General features: G+C 35.5%; 2 protein-coding genes across 3 annotated transcripts; one reads left to right on the forward strand and one right to left on the reverse strand.

Annotated features, from left to right (window-relative positions):
* Positions 1–232: 232 nt before the first annotated feature.
* On the forward strand, positions 233–13,298 carry LOC131620558 (uncharacterized). Of its 2 annotated transcripts, XM_058891682.1 has the most exons (15): positions 233–459; positions 1,719–1,826; positions 1,943–2,077; positions 4,847–5,311; positions 5,595–5,739; positions 6,139–6,462; positions 6,633–6,883; positions 6,986–7,148; positions 7,520–8,049; positions 8,169–8,254; positions 8,338–8,556; positions 9,321–9,449; positions 10,335–10,703; positions 11,374–11,489; positions 12,899–13,298. In XM_058891682.1, the coding sequence occupies exons 1-15, from the start codon at positions 322–324 to the stop codon at positions 13,024–13,026; spliced, it is 3,306 nt and encodes a 1,101-aa protein (XP_058747665.1). In that variant the 5' UTR covers positions 233–321; the 3' UTR covers positions 13,027–13,298. The 2 variants fall into 2 exon arrangements, with proteins under 2 accessions (XP_058747665.1, XP_058747664.1); XM_058891681.1 differs by having other exon boundaries at positions 6,633–7,148; positions 12,899–13,297.
* Positions 13,299–19,234: 5,936 nt separating this feature from the next.
* LOC131619035 (uncharacterized mitochondrial protein AtMg00810-like) lies at positions 19,235–20,287 on the reverse strand. Its single transcript, XM_058890178.1, has one exon. The coding sequence runs from the start codon at positions 20,285–20,287 to the stop codon at positions 19,235–19,237; it is 1,053 nt and encodes a 350-aa protein (XP_058746161.1).
* Between the last annotated feature and the right edge of the window lie 5,635 nt (positions 20,288–25,922).

The following is a 25,922-nucleotide window of genomic DNA, read 5'->3' on the forward strand; positions in this document are numbered from 1 at the left end:
TAAAAAATGTATGTTACTTAAAATATGTTTTAATATAAAATGAATGCGTTCAAAAATACACTTCTTCACTCTAAAAAAAACAAATTTCCCATCCCATAATTAAATTATGAGACCATAAATGTAATTTTTTTTTATGAGTTTTTTTTTTCTTCCAATTTTAATTTATAATTTTATATTTATTCATGAGCGAGTCGCGGCAGATGGAGGGAGGGAACCATTTATACATGTTGTAAACCCTTTTCCCGCCATTTTCTAACATCTTTCACCCTCTTCACACATCTCTCTCTTTCACTCTCCAATTTTCTCTCTCTTTCTTCTTCAATGGTGAGGCCTAGAACCGCTGCAAAACCCTCCGCACCTGCAGATGCCGATCCGGAAAACGAAGATAGCCTCGAAGTCGTCTCAATCGGTTCACTCTACAATGGACCATGGGAGAAGAAGTATTGGAGCAGTTCTAGGGTTTGATAACATTTTCCCAATCCCTTCTCTACCGTTTTTTTCCTTCGTTATTTTAATTTGCAATCGCTACCTAATCACCATGTTTTTTTTTTATTTTTTATTTTTATAAATTTTCTCTCAGATGTCTTGGTTTTGTTTTATAATCGCAGTAGCGTTTGAAAAAGTATAATTATCATCTCGTTTTGAGTTTGATTTGCAATTAAACTGAAGATATAACTACAATTACATTTCCCCTCCAAAAACATGTACTCTTCTTACTTATTTTTGAGTGAGCGTTACTTAAGCACTATGTACAAATATCTACGAATTTAGCTGGCTAGTGCAGTGAGAGTTGTGTGTGATAGAATCCGTAAGGTTTTAAATTTTAAATAACAGTCGGTCGTGTAAAGGTTTTCGCGATTTCAGTCGGTACGGGTGTTGCGACACTAATTGCGGTAGTCGTGGTGTGAATTAACCATAAGTTGTTCTTTAACATAAAAACAGTGAATAACGGTATCGGTATTCAGTTTGTCGCGGCCGTTTCGCGGTTGCGGACTGTTTTTTATCGATATGATTTTGAAAACACCGTTTAGATTGAAAGTTGAGAGGTTAAGTGATGAAAGGTGCTATTTAAGTGAGGAAATGGAACCCTCCCTCAGATATGTCGAACAGTCAAATGAGGATATTTTAATCCAATGTTAGTAGAGTTTGAGAGGATGCTGAGTGATGACTCATGGCTTTTGCATTGCATGGATTTTGTGAATGAAAAAGGAACTTCTGTACTGACTTGCATTTGTGCAAGTGGAAGGGGATTAGATTCTCTTAAGCATGTGGTCGGTCCTAGGTTTACTTCTTGGATCAATGTATATGAGAGATATATTGTTTTTAGGGGTCCAGCCTTAGGATTTGGACTGAGTCTCTAGACATTCTCCAACAAAAATAACAGTTTTAATATGAATGCTTGTTTGTTGGTCCAAGTGGTTGGAAGGTTTATTCCTGAAACAAAATGTTGGATTTGAGTGAAGGGATAGGCACTAGGAGAGCTTTTTCTTCATTAATTGAGTCCACCTAGATTAATTCGACTTAGTTGTGGTTTAATGTGATTTCTGGATACTGGGTTTCTCATACCAAAAATAACAGGAAGCAATAAAGCTTGTGTGATGTTCATGATTGAACAGAGTTTATGTTGGAGGAGTTTGTGCAGTAGTTTTTGCATACCACATTGTATTGGTTTGTTTTCCTATGCTGACAGATTGCATTTTTACACTGGCTGGCTGTAGGGAAAAGACCGATATCCATATCCCATTGGCTATCAAGCTGTTAGAGCTCATAATGGAACCACTTATAAGATGGAAGTTCTTGAGGGCGTTAACGGGCCTAAATTTTTGGTTTGTATTCAAGATTCTTTGTCCTTAAATGTTTTGACTTCAGATTCCATTTACTAAATGCTTACAACTTGCTTTGAATTTTGTTAAACAGTTTTAGTTGCATACTGTTTCTACAGATTTCTTCAGATGATGGGAATTCAGCTTCTGGGAAAACTCCAGACTTTGCATGGGCGGAATTTCAGAAGAAAGGTTGCACTCGCACAAAGATTTTGCATGGGAAGAGACATTCGGCTAAAATGGATGGCTTAGAGGTAGAAAACGGTGACACTGAGATAAAAACTGATACCAAAGTACAAAGTAATCGTAAATTCGTAATAACTGACTTTTATTTAAGGCAGAATATGCTTACAACAGACACATACTTTATGAATACTAGAGAATACACAATTTTCACATAAACTAAAGAAATAAGTAGTATGCTATTAAAAGACAATTCCTATCCAAGATATTCGAGAGTCCTGGTCTCTCCCTCCGAGAATTCGAGAGCTTGGTCTCTCCCTCCCAAAATCATTCAAAAACTATCCCATAATCAGTTTCTCATTTCCATAACTGAAATAAAATAACTTCCCAAAAATGCCCATAACTGCCATTATGAGAAGTCTAAGAAAATTTTCAGGAAATTTATTAATAATGACCCATATCTTTTTGGTTTGACAAGATTTTTGAATATATCACCAAAGTAATAAAATGAATAATGAAACACCTTTTTTTATCATTAAAACTCTTATTTGACTTTAGCTTTCTAGTGGCATATTGCAATTTCCCTTCAAGGCTTGCTAGCCTATATTTCCTGATTACTATAACATGATATTTTATCCATAGTATGTTTACTGTTTCTCTTAGTCAATTTCTCTAGTCAATCATGCTGACATTAGATTCATCGTAAACAATGGTATCAGTTTTGCTTTACAAAGGAATAACTTGTTTGATAATCAAGATTCAAGAGGATTATGAAGTTGAAAAGTTAAACTTAAAACATAAATTCTATTTAAAATTTTCTCATTATGAAAAGGGAAAAGGTGAGTGAATAACTTGGTAATGTGCTGTTTTTCTTTACATTCTTTGAAGATCACTGATTTTATCTGACAAGTATTAGATACCATGCATACAAACAATGAATAAACTGGGTTGATTTTTATCTTATGAATGTGGTATTAAAAATGCAAGCTTATATTGGCATAACTCTATTATTTAATCCCATCAAGATTTTATACTACCGACTAATTAAGGCTGCTGTTGGAGATAAAAATATTAAGTATATTAGAGTAGAATCAGTAACTACTGAGAATAAAGAGCTAGTTACTATGCAAGCTGTCTCTGACAGTTGTAATGCTGTTAGACCTAACATGTGCATCTGTGCACAGGATTAGAGTAGGGATGTCCACGGGGCAGATATTGTTCGGAGGATGTTTCTCCGCTCCCCGCCCCGCCCCCAAATTTAGTCCCCATCCCCATCTCCAATCCCCGCCACGGGGGAATATTTCCCCCCATCCCCATCCCCACAGATCCCCACGGATATCCACGGAGATCGAATCTTAAGAAAATTTCTACACTTTTTGATCAAAAATATGACACTAGTATTTTGCTATTTTTTCCGTATTTTTTAAAACGCATATATTTGCATCATTATTTTATAAAAAAAATAAAAATACATCTTGCATCAATAATAAATAAAAAAGCAAAAGAACTTGATGTTGCTAATATTTTTTATGTAAAAATAAATAAATAAATAAATAGTAACATAACTTGCTACCGTGCTTCCACTAATTTACTACAACAATACCGATGTCGTCCAACGCAAGTGGTTGATTATGTGTGACAAATCTATAACTTCTAATGACTCTTTATTTTCTAATACATTGATATTTTTCATGTAAAATTATATAATTATATAATATATAAAATATATAAATTAAAATATATCGTCGGAGTCGGGGAATCCACGGGGACGGAGGATACTTTTCCAATCCCCGCTCCAAAGTGTTATCGGGGGAACTTTTCCCTCCATCCCCATCCCCACGGGGAAAAAAAATCCCCAACTTCGGATCTCCGCACACCCCACAGGGATCCCCATTAACAGATGCAATTGACATCCCTAGATTAGAGTCAGCTTTGGATCTGTTAGGATTAGATTAGAGTTAGTTACATCTAACCTGTGAGCACAGGATTAGGGTTAGTTCGGATCAGTTCCCACTAACTTGCACATGTATGCAGGAATAGGATCCCATATAATGATGTTGTCATTCAGTATCGAATATCAATGAAAACAGAATATTTCAAACAAGATTCGGTTATGGATTCTTCACAAATTAACAAAATCCATTCTTAGGCCTCCAAAAGATTGAGTTTTCAGGAGAGTTAGCATGTCATGGTTTAATATGATATTAGAAAATTCACCATGTCTAGATGCAAACAGTTTGCTTGGGTGGAATGCCAGTATTGTTGGTGTTAGAAATATCCTAAGTCCTACATTGGCTAGACATAGAGCTTGAAAATAGTTTATTTATATAGAGTGACACTCCTCACCTTACAAACCGGTTTGTAAGGATGAGTTATGTCTATAATAGTTTATATAGAGTGACCGCTTATCTTATATTGAAATTGAAATTATGTCCATGCATTTATATTTCTTCAAGCCTTATGATCCCTGCAAGACGATATGCAGTGGGGATTGAAAGCTTTATTGCACTAATGAACTTGTTTACTTTTTTCTGTGTTCTTCCTTTGTTTAATTTAAAGATATTTTATTGTCCTTTCTCTTGTATCCCTTCTTTTTTCTCCTCAGTAAAGTGTAATTATCTTCTTTATCCCAAAAAGATAATGGATGTTAGAGCATTTGACGTTTATGTTTAGCGACAGACATTTTGCAAAAGTTGCTGTTTATCTCACAATTAATTTGAAAATCATCCTTCTTTTCACTCTCATATTGTTTCACAATTTTCATTACTTGTTTATATATATTGCTTTCATGAGTTGTTTCCGGTACTTAATATTTTTCATTCTTTTTTCACTGCACCCAGTTTTTTGGGTTCAAAAACCAGCTTATTCTGAGGTTGCTTCGCGAACTAGTGGCAGATATAAATGGAATGGCTGAACGGAGCTTAGTATCCTCAAACATCAGTAATGAGGTTTCTAAAACCGAGCATGATGATTTAGTAATTTCCCTGGAAAGATCATGTATTACAGGGAAGAGAAGTAGATGTGAGCTAAAAAATAAAAAGTTAAATGGCAGATCTACACCTCTTAGGAAGAATGAGACAGCTTTTGGTCAAAGGAGTTCTGCAATCCAAAATTGTTCAGAAGACAGTGACGTCGCCCACAATCAAGTAGATGTATCACCTTCCCTGAAAATAATGTCATCTGTTGGTAAGAGAAGCAATTGCATTTCATCCCAAAACGGGCTGCCATTGAATCATAATGACATCTCTGGCAACAATAGGGATAGTTGTACAGAAATAACTGAAAACTTGTCTACAGAAAAACCTGTAAGCACGCCCTTTTAAAATTCTACTGAATATTATTCATTGGATACATGCTGGTTCATAAAGTATAGTCTATTGGATGTTATTAGCTGGAACCTGTTCTCTTGGAAATTGTGATTGTGACAATGTTGATAAAACTAGAGGGAAATTGTCACAAATCTTTGAAGTGCTTTATTTAATATCCCACTCTTGAGATAAATCAATTGAGATTTTGCAGAAATTTGTGACTCAATCAAAATTATGGTCTACTTTATTACAGAGTAAAAACTCTTTTAACTTCTTGCAGCTTCATAGGTCACATGACAAGGAGATGAAAATATCAAGTTTGTTGGTGACATCAGAAGATGGCAAAGTGACGCAGTCCCGTTTTAAAGAGTCTCAGGGCTGTATTGGCATTGATCTTTATGCTCCTGATTCACTAGATTTACAAGGTACTTATATCTTTGTCACTTTGTGTTTGCCCAGTACAAGTATTCATCATTAATAACTTATAGTATCCGCGTCCTTTTACTCATACATTGATGAATTGAAAGATTTATCTTTTGGCTTGACATAGTTCTAGTTATTCGAGTACAAGTTTTTGGATTTATATTGCTTATGTCTTTGGTAGTATTGAATAGAGTAGTGTTCTTTGCAATTTTTCGGATTTATAGTGCTTACAGTTTTTGATTTTCTAATGTAGTTTCTATATGAATCATCGTTTTGTTAAAAACTAGCAAAACCATCCGTATGCATAGGATAACAGTCTCCTTCAATATCTAGTTTATCTCATATTTCTCTGCTATACATTTTCCTGTTGATTCTAGATCACTTACTATAGTGCAATGCAGATAATATCTCTGATTCTGTTCCAAGTAGTCTGGATAAGAATAATGACGGTGAGCCAACATGTGAGGCCATCTTTGAAGATTTGTTAAATTCGAAACGTGAGGAAGTGCTAAAATCTGATTCAAATATAAGCCCTGAGAAAGATTATTTTAATTCAGCTGGCCAAGACGTGGCAAACTCAATGATGTCACTTCTGCTTCCTCAAGCAGTTCCCTTACTAAGGAATAACTCAACAGATGAGAAGTTCTCACTTATCCCTTCAGATATACTGCCTTCTAAGGAAGAACAAAATGAAGCTGGATGTGTTTTGGATGTACCATCATCTGGTAAGTATACCCATCAGTGCTATTTTAGTTTTTCTTGATTATTTGTTCTCAATGTCTGGCACAAGGGATTTTGATGCAACATGCTGTCTTTTAAATCTTGTTATTTTGTGTTTGTATGTTTTGTGTTTATGTTTTTATGTGCTTCGTTGAATCATGTGTTTATATGGCAGATAAAATGGTAACAGATGATGCATATGAGGATCAAAATGAAAAGATACATAAGCCAGATGCTCACCCACGTTCAAATTCTTCTAATACTGATGACATGAAGTCTATTGTCCTTGATAGTTTTGAGTATATTCAATGTGAGGACCTCAAGAATTCAGAAGTTTTATCTTTTAAAGAAATGTGTTGTTCGAAAAGTCAAGAACAGCTTCCTGGTGATTTGCCGAAAGGACCATCCACATGCTGTGCTTCAGAGGTGGACTTTAAAAACAGGCCGCATGATTATGATGTATGTATTCCTGATTCTGTTCAGGATGACATGTCTTCTCCTGATGTATGTATTCCTGATTCTGTTCAGGATGACATGTCTTCTCCTGATGTATGTGTTCCTGATTCTGTTCTGGATGACATGTCTCCTGATGTATGTGTTCCTGATTCTGTTCTGGAGGACATGTCTCCAGCACATGATGGTTTCAAGTCAGGGCAAAATGACCTTCCAGCTGCTCAGGATTTTACTGGAGGTAATGTGTTCATGATATTTGGCATCAAAATATAAGTTCTTAAATTCTGATAATCATGATCACAGAAGGGTTGAACTGTGTATCATAGTATAATTCTTCTGTCTGTTTTGAACTGAGATGCTTGTTGATTCCGTTTCAACCCATTTGCATGCCAATCCAACTTGGCTATTGTTGCAAAATATTAACATATTTTGGTGTCTAGTCAAGAATGAAACTCAATGTATTGAAACTAAGGTTTCATTGTACTATTGCGGTGTTTGATCCAAACATCACCATTACTTATAATTTTAAAAACAAAGCAGGTATTAGTAATGCATTCTCATGTGTTAAATCAAAGATTTGTCATTTAAAAAGCATGGAAACTATTGCAGGAAAGACGCAAGATGAAGCTGTTGGTACTCAGTTACCAAATTTCGTATACACCAGAAGAAAGAGGCAAAATTCTGTTACCCTCCAAAGAAATTGTTCCGCTGTGGAGAGTACAGAATGTGACAAGGCTGAACTAGTTACTTCTCAAATGCATACCGCTCGCGACACTGTCCCTCCATCAAAAACCATTCAAGCAAAAAATGATAAACTATGCAAACCAGATGATTCTGGTTTAATATTAGAAAAACCTGAAGATCCAATGATCCAAAGAAACCAGGAACTCAAGAGTAATCTGAACGGCAATGTAAAGTTTGTGGGGCGCTACATGCACCCAATGCCTGTTTCATCATTACTTTTAAAAACATTTGAGGATAAAATCCACATTTGTGTTTTATGTGGCCTTCTGTCAGATCAGCACAGAACTCTGTTTACCTACAAGGTAGCTATCAAGGAACCAAATTTCGGTTGCCCCTCTGCCATGGCTCACACCCCGATAATGTTGCCAGATCCAAAATATAACTTCATGAGAGAAGTAAGTTACTTTTCTTTTCCTGTTTTGAAACCTTTTTTTTTTCTTTCCTAATTTACATTTTACCCAAACTTTTGGCTACATAAATGCTTACTGTCAAAATATTTCACATTGTTTGCTAGACTATGGTGGAAAAGACTGGGGTGGAGTTGACTCCTAATGGGCAGTATATTGTCTTAATAGGCAGCATAAAAACCCCCAATTGCAGGTTAACTGTTTCTACATGTTGGAATTGATATGTAATAAATTGGAACAATATAGATAGAGTAACTAAATATTATTTAATCTCAGGGAAGGAAAAATTGATTGTTGTTGCTCAGCATGTACTTCAGTCTGCACGAAGAAGAATGGTTTGAAGATTGTTCATGTAGAAAGTGGTTATGCATCAGTTGTGGCAACACTGGAAACTGTTGAAGACGTACATTGTATTTTGGTTTGTGAACCTAACCGACTTGTTTCTGTTGGAGGGAGTGGGAGTATACAAGTGTGGGTCATGAATTCAACATGGAGGTGATTTTAATGCACTCTCTTTGATTTTTCTTTCCCCTTTATGACAACAGTCTTCTTTTTGGAATCATATCTCTTAAAAGTTTTTTATTTGTAGAGAATTTGATTGTTACACATAAGTCATAACCCTAGGTTTCTTATGTGTTTGCATTTATAGTAGAGACCATGGATATATGATCATGAAGTGCTTGTGCTTTTCATAGAAAATCTCCATGAAAATTGGGGAAACTTTGTTACTTGGATATTATGAACAATTGTTTCTTGGTTAAAAGCTACCCGAATTTCATTGTATTTAATTTGCTCATACTATAAGAGCTTATATCATTGTCTTACAAACTACTTTTGAAGAACAAGTGCTATCATAATTGATGAGTTAGGCCATTGTAATTGTAAATAAACTGTATTATTTACCTTAAATGTTTGTAATTTATTTGTTGCTAGTGTTGTTAAATAATTTATGAACAATTGTTTCTTGGTTAAAAGCTACCCGAATTTCATTGTATTTAATTTGCTCATACTATAAGAGCTTATATCATTGTCTTACAAACTACTTTTGAAGAGCAAGTGCTATCATAATTGATGAGTTAGGCCATTGTAATTGTTAAAAAACTGTATTATTTACCTTCAATGTTTGTAATTTATTTGTTGCTAGAGTTATTAAATATTTTATTTGTAACTAATTTGCTGCTAGTGTTATTAAATATTTATATTTATTGGTTGAAGTCATACAACTTAGCATCTTCACCCCTTTATTAACATTTTTGCAGTGAAAAGATAGACTACTTCATCATTCCGTCTGTTGGTTCCATGTCCCCTGGCATTGTGGAATTGAAGAGGGTCCCCCAGTGTGCTCATTTGGTTGTAGGCCGAAACATTTATGGGGACTTTAGTTTATGGTATGTTGTCTTTATTTACCTTGAAGGGATAATTTGACCACAGTTGGTTTATATTATAGTCTTGTTTAGGATTGTTCTGAGGATTTTACATTATTACGAAGCAAGAATAGTCAACATAGTTTACTAGATTGACTGGGAACTGGGAATTGGTATGAGGGCACCATTTCACGGTGCTGTCATGAATTTGTTGGCCAGAACTTGGGTATAAATTCATTGAAAGCATCAAACCCAATAGAAAGAACAGACTCCCATTTGTGTTTACAACGTAGACAATTGTTAACCTCAAAATGTTTCAAGACTTCTATTTTCATCTTTTAATATTTTAAGTTAGTTTTTTTGACATTTATATCGTATTAGCACGGACTTCATTGTTTTTAACTAGATTAGATAAAAAAATTGGTAGCATAACTATAAAGATATTAGAATGTATCACAAACCCAAATATCAAACTTAGGGGTTTACACATGCCCATACATCCATATTACATTTTTATGAAACAGTGGTTTTTTCAATCATATTTTTTTTATTAATTTGCTTGCATTTTGTCTTAAAATCTATTCTATACAAGTCACAGGTTCATCAGAATATGAAGAACATGTGTTGCCCTTTCCTTCTGTAAAACTTGAACAGACCGAGGCTCCTAATTTGATCTGTATCTGTTTCAGAATTGAGGAAATGTCTCTGCTGGCTTTAACACCACATTTTTATTCCGTCATTTCCACTTGTCTTCAAATTTCTTATTCAAAAAAACCTCTAACCTAGCCCAACAGTTGTTAAAAATAAGAAGAGGATAGGAAAAGTAATCAGAAATGTGTTGCTAATTTTTAATTTGGCCATTCAGTTATAATAATATCTCATTTACATCATTTTCAATGTTTTCCTCAGGGATATTGCAAAACTCAATTGTGTTTCAAGCTTCTCTGCTTCAAAATATCCAATTAATGAGTTCTTTCCAATAAGCTTGTTCCATTTGCAAACAAAAGGCTTGGGATTGAGTTATGCTAGCAGAGAGGAGAAGGCTGAAAAACTTTTAGAAGCATCCAATCTCTGGCACTCAGAGCAAAGAGAGACCCATGTGTATCTACCAACCAAAGATGTTGCGATGTGGTTTCTTGTCTCGACTCCCTCGGACTTTGATTGTTGCCAGGATCATGTTTCAACCTCAATTCATCAAGATGTAAATACAGCTAGAAGTTGGAGGCTAGCTCTTTTGATGGAAAATAGCATTGTTTTTGGAAGTCCCTTGGATCCTAGGTGCTATATGATGTTTCCTGGGTTTAATATAGTCAGTTGTATTTTGTTTGATTTTGTTAATATCTGATTTTTACTGCTTATGAAGTAGAGGGAAGTAATTTTCCCTATCTATTTTTCAGAATATTTTGTTTTCAATGTTAAGATATAAAGTGAATTAAAAACTGCTTGAATTGGATTTTAGATCAGTGTTGAAGTCACAATCTCATGTCCTCAATCAATAATCTATCATTCATTTATGAGGTCAGCAGCTGAAGAACTTACTGAAGATAATGATAATGAGGGTAACAAGGAAAGGCAACCTGGCTCGCCAAAACTTCAGGCACAGTGGAGTCTAGCGAAGGGTCAGACCTATTACGGGTCTAGTAGGCAGCTTTGCCTTGAATTTGCAAGAGTTTGATTTCACAATTTGAACATGTGACCGAATAGTTATATGAGTAGTCAATACTAAAACTGTTCTGCCAAGTTTCCCTTATGAGGATCTTAAGGAGAAATTTTTTTGAGCCATTAGTTTATATTGTTTGAGTTGTTATATAGCAATAACAAAGTACATCATCAGAACTACTAATTATATATCATTTGTACTCTATTTAAAGCTGTTGTGCTATTGCTTATTCTACATCGCTATATTTATCACTTTTTGACAGTTTTCAACTATATCAACTCTATGCAGAACAACTGCTGTTGGTGTCTCTGGTGGTTATGGAATCTTCAGCACAAGTGATGGCATGGTATATATGTGGGATTTGTCTAGAGGGTCCAAGCTTGATACTCTGCACCATTTCCAGGGTATGTTGCAAGGTTATACTTTATGCTCTAGTCACATTGCACTGAACACTAATACAGAAGCACTAATGATGTTGATATTTTTTTTATTGATAAATGTTAGTTGCTAGTAAAGTAATGGTTATGTTAGTTTTTAAGAGTTTGAATCTAAGATCTCTTGGTTAGAACTCTTTTAGTGTTCCTCAGCTTACTTATCGGGTTGTCTACATGAGATAAGAATTGTTGGTGATTAGTTAAGAATCATTGTAAGTTACAATCAAATGATATCTTCAAAAGACCTTTTGTCTTCCATTTCTGGTGTGCTTTTAGAACTTGGCCACATTTACTGTTTAACAGTTTCCTTTCATGTGTTAGTATAGGCCATACTGAAAGTTAAACTGAAGGTTCACTATGAGTTGAATCACTCAAGAGATTAAGATGACTTTAACACAACTGTGTAGTGAGAAATTACATATAAGAACATTAGGTGGTAGGTTAAGACATACACATAACTGTAGTTTCATCTAGTCTTTTGAATCTAGTATAGGATCTTGAACAGGAAAAGCTGGTTATAAATTACCAGATTTCTTACTTCTTTTCTGTCCTATTTGTTAACCAAGTTTGGGCTCCTAAGCGCCTTAGAGTGAACCCTTCAATCTCCAGCATTAAAAGTACTCAGCAACTTATAAAAATTTGTTGCCCCTTTATTTCACTGCAAACTAGTTAATATTCTTCCTGAAAGTCTGAAACACGTGCTCACATAAAAGTTGGCACTTGGCTCTTGGATTCTAGGCATAACATTACTTCCCCAATCCCCATTTAAAAGAGTGCTTGTCCTCAAACACAAATACACATAGCAAAGTTTCATGTATGCATAATGGAGGAAAGCATCTGGAGCTGGAATAGGAACTTCATGATGTTGGGTAAAGTAGGTGAACAAGATTCTAACCCTTGAAAACTTCTAACATGAGACATGGAAAATATGATGAAGCTTAAATCCCTTAGGCAGCTGCAATTTGTAAGCTCCCAAACCAATGCATTCTATACTAGGGAAAAGCCCAGGCTCAAGGAGCCGGCACCTTATTACATGGATATGCGACCTCACGTTTATAATGAAATTGTTACCGACATACAATTGAATCACTAACCATTTAATTATTATCAATTTAACAATACTAGAAGTACCCCTATAATAAATTATAATTAGGGATAAGTTACATTTATATCTCTCCACTGCTTATCCTATGCCATTCCTCATGGTTGTTTCCTTATAAGAATCAAAATTATTGTTTATGTACAATGTCGTGTCATTTTGAGGATTCCTATTTCGACCTTCGGTTTCGATAATGTATAATCATAAAATTCATTGATTATCTTATTTGTTATGTGTTTGTGTGATATTTATAATTTTGAAAATAAATGTTTGATTTTAGATGACATTGGCACAAGTATTGTTACGGATGATTTAAATTCAAATTCAAGAAGTGTTATGGGAGTCGTTGGGGGAGGAGGCCAACTTCTGCTTTATTTACATCTTCGTGATCGGGACTCAAATGAGTAGAGGCAATGATAGTGTTATTTTCTCATCGATTTAAGCCTTCAAGCTTGTATAGAAATTATTAGAGTTACAGTTAATGCACTTAATGGTGGTTTAAACATTTAAGTATCTGAATTCCTAAGTGTTTCATATACCATTCTCAACCAAATTCCAGGGGTTCCAATTTCAATGGAGCAACTAACTATAATTTCAATGTATTGCCTGTATATCAGCTGGCACTGTGATCTAATGCACGTAATTAACTTTTATAATAAGTGCGATATAAATTATAATAGATAGATATAAAATTATCTCCAATTTATTAAAGTAAATTAGCTCTGGTAATTTGGAGTTCAGGTGGGAAGTAAATATATATTTTTTCACAGGTTGTGAGAGTACTTTTGAGAACGGGCATAGTGCAGGTCCAATGTTATATATATATATATATATATATATATATATATATATATATATATATATATATATATATATATATATATATATATATATATATAGAGGAGGGTTATATTGACTCAAAGAGTAAGTGTTTAACACTTACTCCAAATCATAACCATTGATTTTCATTAATCTAACGGTTTTAATTGATCATTTAATCTAATTATTTTTGGAAATATTTTTTTATATAAAACTTTAATTAAAACCGTTGGATTAATGATAATCAATGGTTATGATTTGGAGTAAGTGTTGAACACTTACTCTTGGAGTCAATATAACCTTCCTTTTATATATATATATATATATATATATATATATATATATATATATATATATATATATATATATATATATATATATATATATATATATATATATATATATATATATATATATATATATATATATATATATATATATATATCAAATGAGAAATATATATCAAATGAGAAAGAGAACCTAGACATGGATTTGCTTTAATTGATGGGTTTGGGCATATTTGAATGATTAGTTAGTTAAAATTTGTGATTAGATAGTTAGTTTGGTTTTAAACTTCAAACTCATTTAAATAACTCTTTTACTTGTGGGAGGTTAATAGAACATAGAAGTTGGTTAATTAGTTGATTGGTTAGTTAAAGTTTGTTATTAGGCGGTTTATTTTTTTTGTTATAGGTAATTAGTTCGTTAATTTTTAACAAGCTTTATATATAGAGCATCACATGTAATCATTTATTATCTTTTTCAATATCTGAAGCAGAATTGATAGATATACCTATTCAGGGCAGAAGATTTACATGGCAGAGACCGGGTGGGACAGTTATGGGCCGGCTAGACAGATTCTTATTCTCTGATAGTTGGAACAGAACTTGGCCGAATTGTTCACAGTGGTGTCTTGACAAAGGACTTTCCGATCACTGCCCTATACTACTTTGTGATTACTCCTTAGACTGGGGGCCAAAGCCGTTTCGTATGCTAAACTGCTGGAAGGAAAAACAAGGATACCATAACTTCGTCATCAAAAATTGGAGGGACATCAAGGTACAGGGGTGGGCAATGTATGCACTGAAGGAAAAATTCAAAAAAATCAAGGGATGTCTTAAGGAATGACACGGGAATCATTTTCAGAATTTGGAAGACAGAATTAAAGAGGAAAAGGAAAAGCTCAATGAATTGGAGATCCTAGGAGAAAGAAACGGATTTACCGAGGAAGAATTAATTATCAGGAGCGAGCTTTCATCAAATCTTCATAAACTATCCAACCTCAATTGTAGCATTCAATGGCAAAAGTCGAGATCGAAATGGTTGAAGGAAGGGGATGTGAATTCCAAATATTTTCACAAATGTATAAATAAGAGAAGAAAAGATAATGAGATTTTATGCCTTGATATAAATGGGAGAAGGGTTACTGAGGTGCAGGACATTAAAGATGCACTACTTAACCATTTCAGTAGTCAGTTCGCAGGCAGAGAAAGCAGAGCAATTTCGGAGAACTTAACTTTCAACCACATTGAAGATTATCATAATGAAGAATTGGTAAGTGATTTCTCTGAAGAAGAAATACGAAGAGCGGTGTGGGAATGTGACAGCGACAAAAGCCCTGGACCGGATGGAGTCAATTTCGGGTTTGTTAAAGAATTTTGGGAGGAAGTAAAACAAGACTTCTTGAGGGTGATGTTGGAATTTCACAGAAACGGCAGAATGGTGAAAGGCGCAAATAGTTCTTTCATTGTGCTGATACCAAAGAAGAATAATCCGTCAAAAATTTCAGACTACAGACCGATTTCACTAATAGGGTGCATCTATAAGGTGATATCCAAAGTTCTTGCTAACAGATTAAAGAAAGTGATTGGAGTTATTATCTCTGAAGCACAATCAACATTTATATCAAATAGGCAGATCCTTGATGGTATTCTAATTGCGAACGAGATAGTGGATGAGGCTAGGAGGAGGAAAAAGGAATTGCTTATGTTCAAAGTCGACTTTGAGAAGGCGTATGATTCGGTGGACTGGAACTTTCTGGACTGTGTGATGACAAGAATGGGCTTTCATGAAAATGGAGGCACTGGATAGCAGAATGCTTAAAATCCTCGACGGTATCTATTTTAGTAAACGGCAGCCCGACTAAAGAATTCAGGATGCAAAGAGGATTACGGCAAGGCGACCCGTTATCACCATTTTTATTCCTTATTGCTGCGGAAGGTTTCAGTATGCTGATGAAAAAGGCAGTTGAAAGCGGCAGATACGTTGGGTACAAATTCGAGAAAGGAACGGATCGTTTTTCTCATCTGCAATACGCTGACGATACATTAATTATTGGGGAAAAGAGATGGTCAAACATCCGGATCATCAAGGCTAATATATTGCTGTTTGAAGTAATGTCAGGATTAAAGGTAAATTTTAGTAAAAGTACGCTTGCGGGGTTAAACATTCACGATAGATGGATTGAAGAGGCGGCAAGGATATTGAATTGTAAGAAAGGAATTCTCCCTTTCAAATACCTAGGTCTTCCCATTGGTGCTAATCCGAACAGACTTGATACATGGAAGACGGTAATTGAGGCCGTTAGAGGTAGATTGTTAAACTGGAGAAATAGGCATATTTCTTTTGCTGGTCGTGTAGTTCTCCTCAAATCAGTCCTTCACGCGCTTCCGGTTTACTTCCTCTCGTTCTTCAATGCTCCGACAGGTACCATTTCTAATTTAGAATCGTTATTTAAACAGTTTTTATGGGGAGGGTGTGAGAACAGTAGAAAAATCAACTGGGTCAATTGGGAGAAAGTGTGTCATGCATATGAGGAGGGGGGTTTGGGAATTAGAAACTTGAAACTGTTTAATAAGGCGCTATTAGGAAAGTGGAAATGGAAAATTAAAATGGAGAGAGCAGGGTTATGGTTAAAAGTGCTGAACAACAAATATGGGGAGGCAGAGGTTATGAGAGGCATTGTTGGTAGCAATGATTCTAATTGGTGGAAAAAGATTTGTGAGCTAGATATAGGTTCATGGGAAAATTCAGACTATTATTCTGTTACAGAAGTGTATAAGGGTTTAAAAGTCGTTGAACCGGATCAATCTTATATTACTTGGTCTAAGGTCTGGCATAAAGGGATTCCTCCAAAGATTTCGTGCTTTGGCTAGAGGTTATTCCATAACAGCCTTGCAAGTAAAAACAATCTAGTTAGGAGGAAGGTTATAGGGCAAGGTTCCACAAGATGTATCGGGGACTGTGATGCGGACGAATCCATACCTCACTTGTTTTTTGAGTGCAAATTTTTTTCAGGTATTTGGCAATCAATCTGCAAATGGCTAAGGATATCTACAGCTTTACACAGAGAAAGTAGGGAGCATTTCACTCAATTTGAAGGTTTGATCGGAGGAGATAAGGAAGCTGTGTCGAAAGTCAGAGTCATATGGTTTGCCGGAGTTTGGAGCATATGGAAAGCCCGGAATGCAAAAATTTTCAGCAATAAAGATTTGGTTCAGGAAAAGATGTTCGAAGACGTCATTGAATTTTCGTGGCGGTGGTTGTCCTTAATCAACATGGACATACAATTCAACTACGCACAATGGAGATCAAATCCGAGGATTTGCCTCGGGCTTTGATTTCACATAGGAGAGCATCCTTGGAGCTGCTGTGGAATTGGTTCGGTTAAGGTCTGGAACAGAACCGACAATGTGTAATGGTTGTGCGTGAAGAATCAGGTTCTGGTATTTTCATTCCGTGCTGAAAATTTTCATATAATTCTGTAGTTGAAAGAAGCTTGCATATAGAATGTTGTGGAATACATAGAATAGGTGTGTATCTTTACTGGTAAACTGGGCAATGGAAGCTTAGTATTGTAGTATTGAACTGTCTTTGGGGGAGGCTGCTATTACATAGAGAAACGCAGGATTCAGGCTTGTTCAATCAGCACTTGCATCAACATTTCGACAAGAACTGGGCGTTGGATAATAACTATCATGGTGATATCCATAAAACAATGTCTTGTTTGATTTCTGCTCAGATTCAGGATAACTGGAAGTAAAGTTTTTGGAGCATTGATTGGCTAATCATGGAAAAATAGGGCTGTGGCTGTGTATTAATATAGCTATTCAGGTTTCATTTCTGTCATGCTGCTAGTCTGTTTTGTATCGGCAATGTGCTAAGAGTTTGCGCGAAGAACCAGGTTTAGATAGTTTATTTTCTGTCTGAGCTGGAATCTTTCAAATATCGTTATGCTTGAACGATGTAATGGAGATAGAGTATTGAGGAACTTACTCTGTCATATTGGGTAATGGTAGCTTAGAAGTGTGATGTTGAATTGTTGTTTGGGTGAGCTTGCTGTTAAAGAGAGACTCACAGGATTCAGACTCGCTCTATCGGTTTTTGAAGTAACTACCGACAAGAACTGGGCTTCGGGTAACAACTGTATTGGCAATTTTCATAAATTACTGTACTGTCTGAATTATACTCAGGTTTAGGATATCAGGAATTATAGTTTTGGTGTATTTGAATGGCTAAATATGGATCATATTGGCTGAGGGTGTTTTGGTTTGTAGTTGCTCAGGATTCTTCATTTGGCATTCTGGTAGTAGGCTTTGTTATTCTGGTAGTAGGCTGTTATAACAATTGTAGTTGGCATGGCTCATGCCTTTTGTTTTCATTTTTAATAAAAGTTTTTTTTGCTGTTTCAAAAAAAAAATTCTATTTGAATTTTAAACATTTTTCCTTCGTAGTTAACTTTTCATATGAAGTTGATCTTCATGTTTAATCTCATTCTTTGTACTATGTTGAAACCAAACAAATCGTCTAGTTTAACACATGGCCAGTCCAAGGGCTTTATGCCTCACCCTAAATAAAAACGTATTTTAAAGTCAAATAACAAATAGGGCAAGAGTGACAAAAAAAAAAAACTTAGTATCACACACACATGGTGAAAAGAGAGAGAATGAAGAAAGCTTCTTTCTGTATTGATGAAAACTGAAAAACCAAACTGTTTACAGGAGGTAGTTACAAATTATATATAACTATGTAAAAACTCTAATTAGGGATGGCAACGGGGCGGGTCGGGGACGGTTATTACCTCCCCTAAACCCAAACCCGAATCCCCGTTTCCTGTCCCAAACCCAAACGAAAATGGAGAATTAAAACTTAAATCCGACTCAAACGAGTTCGAGTTGGGTTCGGGTATCCCCGCCCCGCCACCATCTATTTAGTGAAATCAATTTTTTTAATAGCAATACTTATTTTTTTCAAAATTAAATTACTTTATAACTACTAAAATGAAACAATTTCAAAAAAATTCTTACATACATTTCAAATATTTTAAATAATAAATACAAATCAAAATATCAAAACTTTGGCCACGTATTTATATTCTAAATTATCAAAAATATACACAATGAAATAAACGGGACGAATTTGGGGTGAGTACTAGTGTCCCCATTACCCGACCCGTCCTCATATTTTGTAATCGGGAAAAACCCAAACCCGAACTCAAACCTAGTCAAAGCGAGTTTTCCCCGTCAACTTCGGGACGGGTTCAGGTGGATACCCGCGAGTACGAGTTTTGTTGCCATCCCTAACTATAACTAATTATGAACTAGAGTTATTAAATACATTTGAAGATAGGAGACTATGCTAACTATAATTAGTTTAACTAACTCTGACGCCCTCCCTCATGTTGGACTGTGTAGATTACAAAGTCCTAACTTTGATATAAAGGACAGAAAAGAGGTAGCATGTAAGGGTTTTGTGAACACATCAGCAAGTTGAGAAGCTGAAGGAACATGAAGCAACTTTATGACACCCTGTTGAATCTTTTCGCGGATAATATGGCAGTTAATTTTGATGTGTTTGGTGCGTTCATGGATGTGGAATTATGTGCGAGGTGGATAGCTGATTTGTTGTCGCAGTATAGAACAGAAGGAGCAGTAGCATGAACTTGTAAATCTGCCAAAATATAGTTAAGCCATTGTATTTCCCTAGTAAGTTTGGCCAAAGCCCTGTATTCAGCCTCATACGAGGAAGCAGACACAGTTTCCTGCTTCTTAGATTTCCATGAAATGATGGCAGAACCTAGGAAAACACAATACCTTGTGATAGATTTCCTTGTGTCAATGCAACAAGCCCAATCAGAATCTGCAAAGCCAGTTAATTGCAAGGAATTGGCAGCTGGAAAAAATAGTCTCTGAGAAGGAGCTGATTTGAGATATCGAAGGATGTGAATGGCAGCTTGAAAATGAGATTGAAGAGGCTTAAATAAGTACTGACTAAGCTGTTGCACATAATAAGCTATGTCTGGTCTAGTGGTAGACAAATAAATCAGCCTTCCTATTAGTCTCCTGCAAGCAGTTACATCAGAGAAACTGGCGCTTCTAGTATTGGTGAACTTGAAAGCGGGGTCACAAGGCATAGAAACAGGTTTAGCTGCCAAAAGACCACTATCTACAAGGAGATCCAGGATGTATTTCCTCTGATTCAGGGAAATACCATGACTGGATCTGGAAATTTCAAGGCCAAGGAAAAATCTTAGAGCACTAAGATCTTTGATACGAAACCTGTCATCCAAAACAAACTTGACAGAAGAAATTTCAGACATATCATTTCCTGCTAACACAAGATCATCAACATATACTAATAAGGCTATAAAAGAAGTGTTAGTGGACTTGGTGAAGAGAGGGTGAACACCATAGGATTGTTTGTATCCAAGATATAAAAGTGTGTGTGTGTGTGTGAGTTTATGATTCCATTGCCTGCTAACTTGTTTGATTCCATATAAAGACTTATGCAATCGACAAACCTTGTTGGTCATTTTAGAATTTGAAACAGATAAACCGGGAGGGATTGTCATATAGACTTCCTCACTCAAATCGCCATGCAAAAAGTGCATTGTTCACATCAAGTTGTTCCAAGAACCAGCCCTTTGCAGCAGCAAGTGCCAAAAGAATCCTAACTATAGTCAATTTTGCAACCGGGCTAAATGTCTCAAAATAATCTACACCTTCAAGTTGAGTATAGCCTTTGGCAACAAGTCGTGCCTTGTGCCTTTCAATGGATCCATCAGCATGATATTTAATTTTATAAACCCACTTACAATCTATGGGACTTTTACCACTAGGAAGGTCTACAATGGACCAGGTTTTATTCAGAGCCAAGGCATCAAGTTCAGCCTTCACGGCTTCTACCAACAGTCATGCTTAGAAGCTTGAAGGAATGTTTTAGGTTCAGTATAGGTACTGATTGCTAAACAAAATTTTCTATAGGCAGGGGAACAATCTTGGTAAGACAAAACAGAAGATAAAGGATAAGGAGTAGAGGGACCATTACCTAAGAAGATGTTAGAGCAACTAGTCAATGAACAATGATAGCCATTCAAGTAACTAGGCCTGTTCCTGTTTCTAGTTAAATGTCTAAGAGACAGTTCAGCAGCAGGGGTAAGCACACTAGGGTCAGATGAAACTAACTGATCATGAGCTGAAGCAGTGGTAACATTATCATGAAGAAGTGGATCAAATTCTAAAGGTGTTAATGTGGGAGTGTCGAAGAAATCAAGTGAGGAATCATGGGCAGGATAGTTAGTGGAATGAGAATTCTTATTAAGAGAAGCATGAAAAGGTAAATGTTTTTGAAAAATAACACATTCCGAGAAATGAATATTTGATGGGAATGTAAATCATATAAAATGTAACCCTTGACACCTTCTTTGTAACCCAAAAAAACAGTTTTCCTAGCCCTTTTATCAAATTTGGTACGGTTAGCATGTAATGTAGATGCATAACAAAGGCATCCAAGCACTTTAAGGTGCAAAAAGGTGGGAGGAGAACCATGAAGTAATTCATATGGAATTTTATTATTGAGAAGAGGCAAAGTAGTTCTATTGATGAGATGGACATAATGTTGAATAGCAAAATTCCAAAGAGTTTTAGGTAAATTTGCTTGAAAAAATAAAGCTCGAGCAACATTCAAAATGTGTTGATGCTTCCTTTCAACAGTACCATTATTTTGAGGAGTTTCAACACAAGTTCTTTGATGAATGATGCCCTTGCTAGAAAACAAATCATGCATGACGAATTCAACACCATTATCACTCCTTAAACATTTTAATTGCTTGTTAAACTGTGTTTCAATAAATGCAAAGAAGTGAGTAAGGTGCTTTCTAGTTTTCTCTTTGGATTTCATCAAAATAACCCAGGTAAATCTACTAAAATCATCAATGAGGGTTACGAAATATCTATGGCCTAACACAGAGGTATGAGCATAAGGGCCCCAAATATCAGCATGTAGAATTTCAAAAATATGAGAACTGTTAGTAACACTACTAAAATGAGGTAATTTCTTTTGTTTTGAAAATTGAGAAGCATTACAAGGATCTTTATTAGCATGAAAATAAATAAAGGGAAATTGAATAGACATATTATGATGTCTGTTATGGGAAAGATGTCCAAGCCTCAAATGCCAAAGATGGCTATCACTAGAGTTCTTAGAAATGGAATTACAAAAAGAAATGGTTGGAGAAACATTACAAATAGAACCAGAACTATTATGATAAGACACAGATGCAGGAACCTCCATCATATAAAGTCCATGGCATAGTCTATCTGAACCAATCATCTTCTGGGTACTGTTCTGTAAAAATAAACAAGTTTGTTTAGTGACAACAATATACCAGTTGTTATCAGAAATGAGTTGTGGCACAGAGACTAAATTTTCATGAAAATTAGGAAAGAACAATACCTTGTGTAACTGTAAATCAGTGGAAACAATAACAGTTCCAGCTAATTCAGCAGTTGCATAAGTATTGTTTGGCATATCAATTCTAATAGGTTTAATAAGTTTGCAGTTGATAAGAGTGGACACGTTATAGGTGATGTGATTGGTGGCCCATGTATCAATGATCCAAGAGGTAATATTATTACCAAATGAAGTAGAAGGTATGGTATTTAATGCAATGGATTTGGTATTATAAGCCATGATAGTGTTAGCAGAAGCAGAAGAAGAAGCTTGAGACTTTGACTACTGAAGTAGTTCCATGAGTCCCTTGTATTGTTCCTGAGATAACATTACACCATTAGATGCAATATCTGATGCAGATATCTGGTCTTCATCAATCTTTTTGCTTCCATAAGCTAAATTGACTGAGGATCCAGACTTGTTAGTTGTGGTTCTACTCTAATTACCAGGAGGAAATCCATGAAGAAAGTAACATGTATCAATGGTATGATTAGTTTTATTACAATGTGTGCACAACCTGTTTCCACCTTGATTTCTTTTTCCATATTCACCTTATCTACCATGACCTCTATTATGAAAATTTCCTCTGCCCCTGTTAGACAAATTGGAATAATTTCTAGTGACATTGCAAGCTTTACCAGAATCAACATTGAGATCTTTTAACTAAGTATCAACATTTGGAATATGAAATTCCCTCTCTTGTTGAGCAACAAGAGAAAAAGCCTTACTAATGGGAAGAGAAGGTTCCATCATCATGATTTGAGACCTCACATGTGAATACTCATCATTAAGGCCTTTCAAAAAACAACTAGTATAATCTTGATCCCTAAACAATAGAATTGATTGTATAGCACCGCATGAACATTAAATTGAGCACTTACATTGCGATAAGGGTCGAAAACTCTCTACTTCATCCCAAAGGGATTTCAATTGAGTAAAATAATCTCAAACATCGCGACTACCTTGAGACAGCTCACAAATGTCTTCATGAAGATCGGAAATTCTGAACATGTCACCTTGATCAAAGCGGTCATGGAAATCTTTCCAAGCCGCTGCAGCAGTATGAAAGAAAATAATAGATTTCTATACAGGAGGTGAACACGATCGTTGCAGCCAAGCCAGAATCATGCTATTATAGCGGAGCCACTGATTGTAATGAGCCTCTTGTTTTCCAGGAGTAGGAATCATTCCATCAACAAACCTTATCTTGTTCTCACAAACCAAAGCGACTAGCATTGAAAGGATCCAAGACTGAAAGTTCTTCGTACCTTCAAGTAACAATGTAACAAGCACCACCGCAGGAGTTTCACTAGGATGAAGGTAAAAGGGATTGGTAGTGTTCGTCGCAAAATCGGCATATGGATCGAGATTCTGGTTCGAAGTCATTGTAACTCAATCAAGAAGCTAGGAATTGCGGAATTCAATAGGGAAAAAATTAGGGATTTGAAGAAACGAAACCAATTGAAAGGAAATCGAAACAATCAATTTCAATCGCAAGAATCAGAAAAAAAGAACGAAGACGATGATTTAACCAGAGCTCAAGATTTGAGCTATGATTCCATCTTAGTATCACACACACACACATGGTGAAAAGAGAGAAAATGAAGAAAGCTTCTTTATGTATTGATGAAAACAATAAAACCAAACTGTTTACAGGAGGTAGTTACAGATTATATATAATTATGTAGAAACTCTAACTAAGTGTGAACTAGAGTTATTAAATACATTTGAAGGTAAGAGACTATGCTAACTATAATTAGTTTAACTAACTATGATAAAAAATAAAGGAAGGAAGATTACTCAAGTGACAACCGTGTTAAATATTAAAATATTAGTTTAATAGTAATTCAATTTAATCAAATACCCTTTTATTCAAAATAAAGAGATATTTTGGGGTTTTCACAGCGGGTCTGTGAAAAGTTATATGGGTGCAATTAGGGGTGGGAATAAGCCAGGTCGGCCTACAGGAGCCTATGGCCTAGCCTATATAAGTCCAGGCTAGGCCAGACTTATTTAACAAAAAGGCCAGGCTTAGGCTTTTTTAAAATTCTATTTAATAAAATAGGCCAGACTTAGACTGTTAAAAAAGCCTATCAAGCCTTATAGGCCGGCCTATATTTTCATGTATATTAAAAATAGGATAAATAGATCGACCTATATTTGCATGTTTATTATAAAAAAGGCTAAATAGGCAAGCCTATATATGCATATATATTAGAACAAAGGCTAAATAGGTTGGCCGGGTTGAGTTACTGTGCATAGATAAAAATCTACGTACCATGCATAGATTATTATGGACCCTTGGATCAACATCTTAATCTAACGGTGAAAAATAGGCATATATATAATAGTGCAGACTCACTTAAGTTGGTTGGAAATTCCAAAAACACCCCTGCAGGCCAACCACTGAACTAAATAATAAAAATCACTGAAATCAGCGTCATCACCCAACACGGGCCCGTGTTGTGCAACACGGGCACCCGTGTTGGCCCCCTGTTATGTTTATTTTTATTGTTTGGTCCCAGGATGTGCAACACGGGCCGTGTTGTGCAACACGGGCACCCGTGTTGCTTCACTGTTTTTCCTTTCTCTCAAACTTTACTCCCAGCTCTCTTCCTGACACGGCCCGTGTTGGGCAACACGGCCACCCGTGTCAGGCCTCCTGTAGCATGTTTTCTGAACTTCCTCAAAACTTCCGAGTTTCGCACTGATTTACTCCGATTTCTCCATATGAACCTGAAAACCTTAAAACATACAACCAAAGCATAAAATGACGAATAAAGAAATAAAACACTCAATAACAAAACTTAAACATACTTAAAAACAACGATAAAACTATGTGTGAAAACCACTGATCAGAAACCTGACCCAACAATCTCTCTCTCTCTCTCTCTCTCTCTCTCTCTCTCTCTCTCTCTCTCTCTCTCTCTCTCTCTCTCTCTCTCTCTCTCTCTCTCTCTCTCTCTCTCTCTCTCTCTCTCTCTCTCTCTCTCTCTCTCTCTCTCTCTCTCTCTCTCTCTCTCTCTCTCTCTCTCGCCGCCACCACCATCGCAGGACCTTCACCATCGCCATCGCAAGACCTTCACCATCGCCATCCACAACTATTTCTCCAAAATCATCTAGGTAAGATTAACACTTTCTTACGATTATGTCAGATTAGGTCACGATTTTGTTTCAATTTGTGTTTGAGTTACTACGACTAGGTCAGATTAGGTCACGATTTTGTTTCAATTTGTGTTTGAGTTACTACGATTAGGTCAAATTAGGTCATGATTTTGTTTCAATTGTTGAAATTATAAGTCTGTGAATGTTTATTCTAAATCAATTATTTGAGTAATATTGAGTAATTTGATTGATTAACTTGTTTAGGTAAGGCATGCTGATATGTAACTTGCTGAGTTATTAATAGACTAATTTGAGTAATATGTATGGAATAGAGTAATATGTATTGAGTAATGAGTGGTCTACTTTGAGCACTATTTGTAGCAGGCAAGATTGAGTAATATACATGGTTGAGTAATGAATGTTATGTTTTGATTAATATGTGGTTTGTATTGAATAATCAGTATTGAATCATAACATTGAGTACTGTGAAATAGAAATTGAGTAATCTGCAGTAGGTCATAAGTAATGTATGATAGATTAGAGTAATTTATGATAGCTTACGTGTCATAAAATTGAGTAATGTGACACAGAAATTGAATAATCTGTAGTAGGTCTTGAGTAATAAATGATATCTTAGTGTAATTTATAAT

The sequence above is a fragment of the Vicia villosa genome, linkage group LG7 (genome assembly GCF_029867415.1).
Source record: "Vicia villosa cultivar HV-30 ecotype Madison, WI linkage group LG7, Vvil1.0, whole genome shotgun sequence".
Taxonomy (NCBI): domain Eukaryota; kingdom Viridiplantae; phylum Streptophyta; class Magnoliopsida; order Fabales; family Fabaceae; genus Vicia; species Vicia villosa.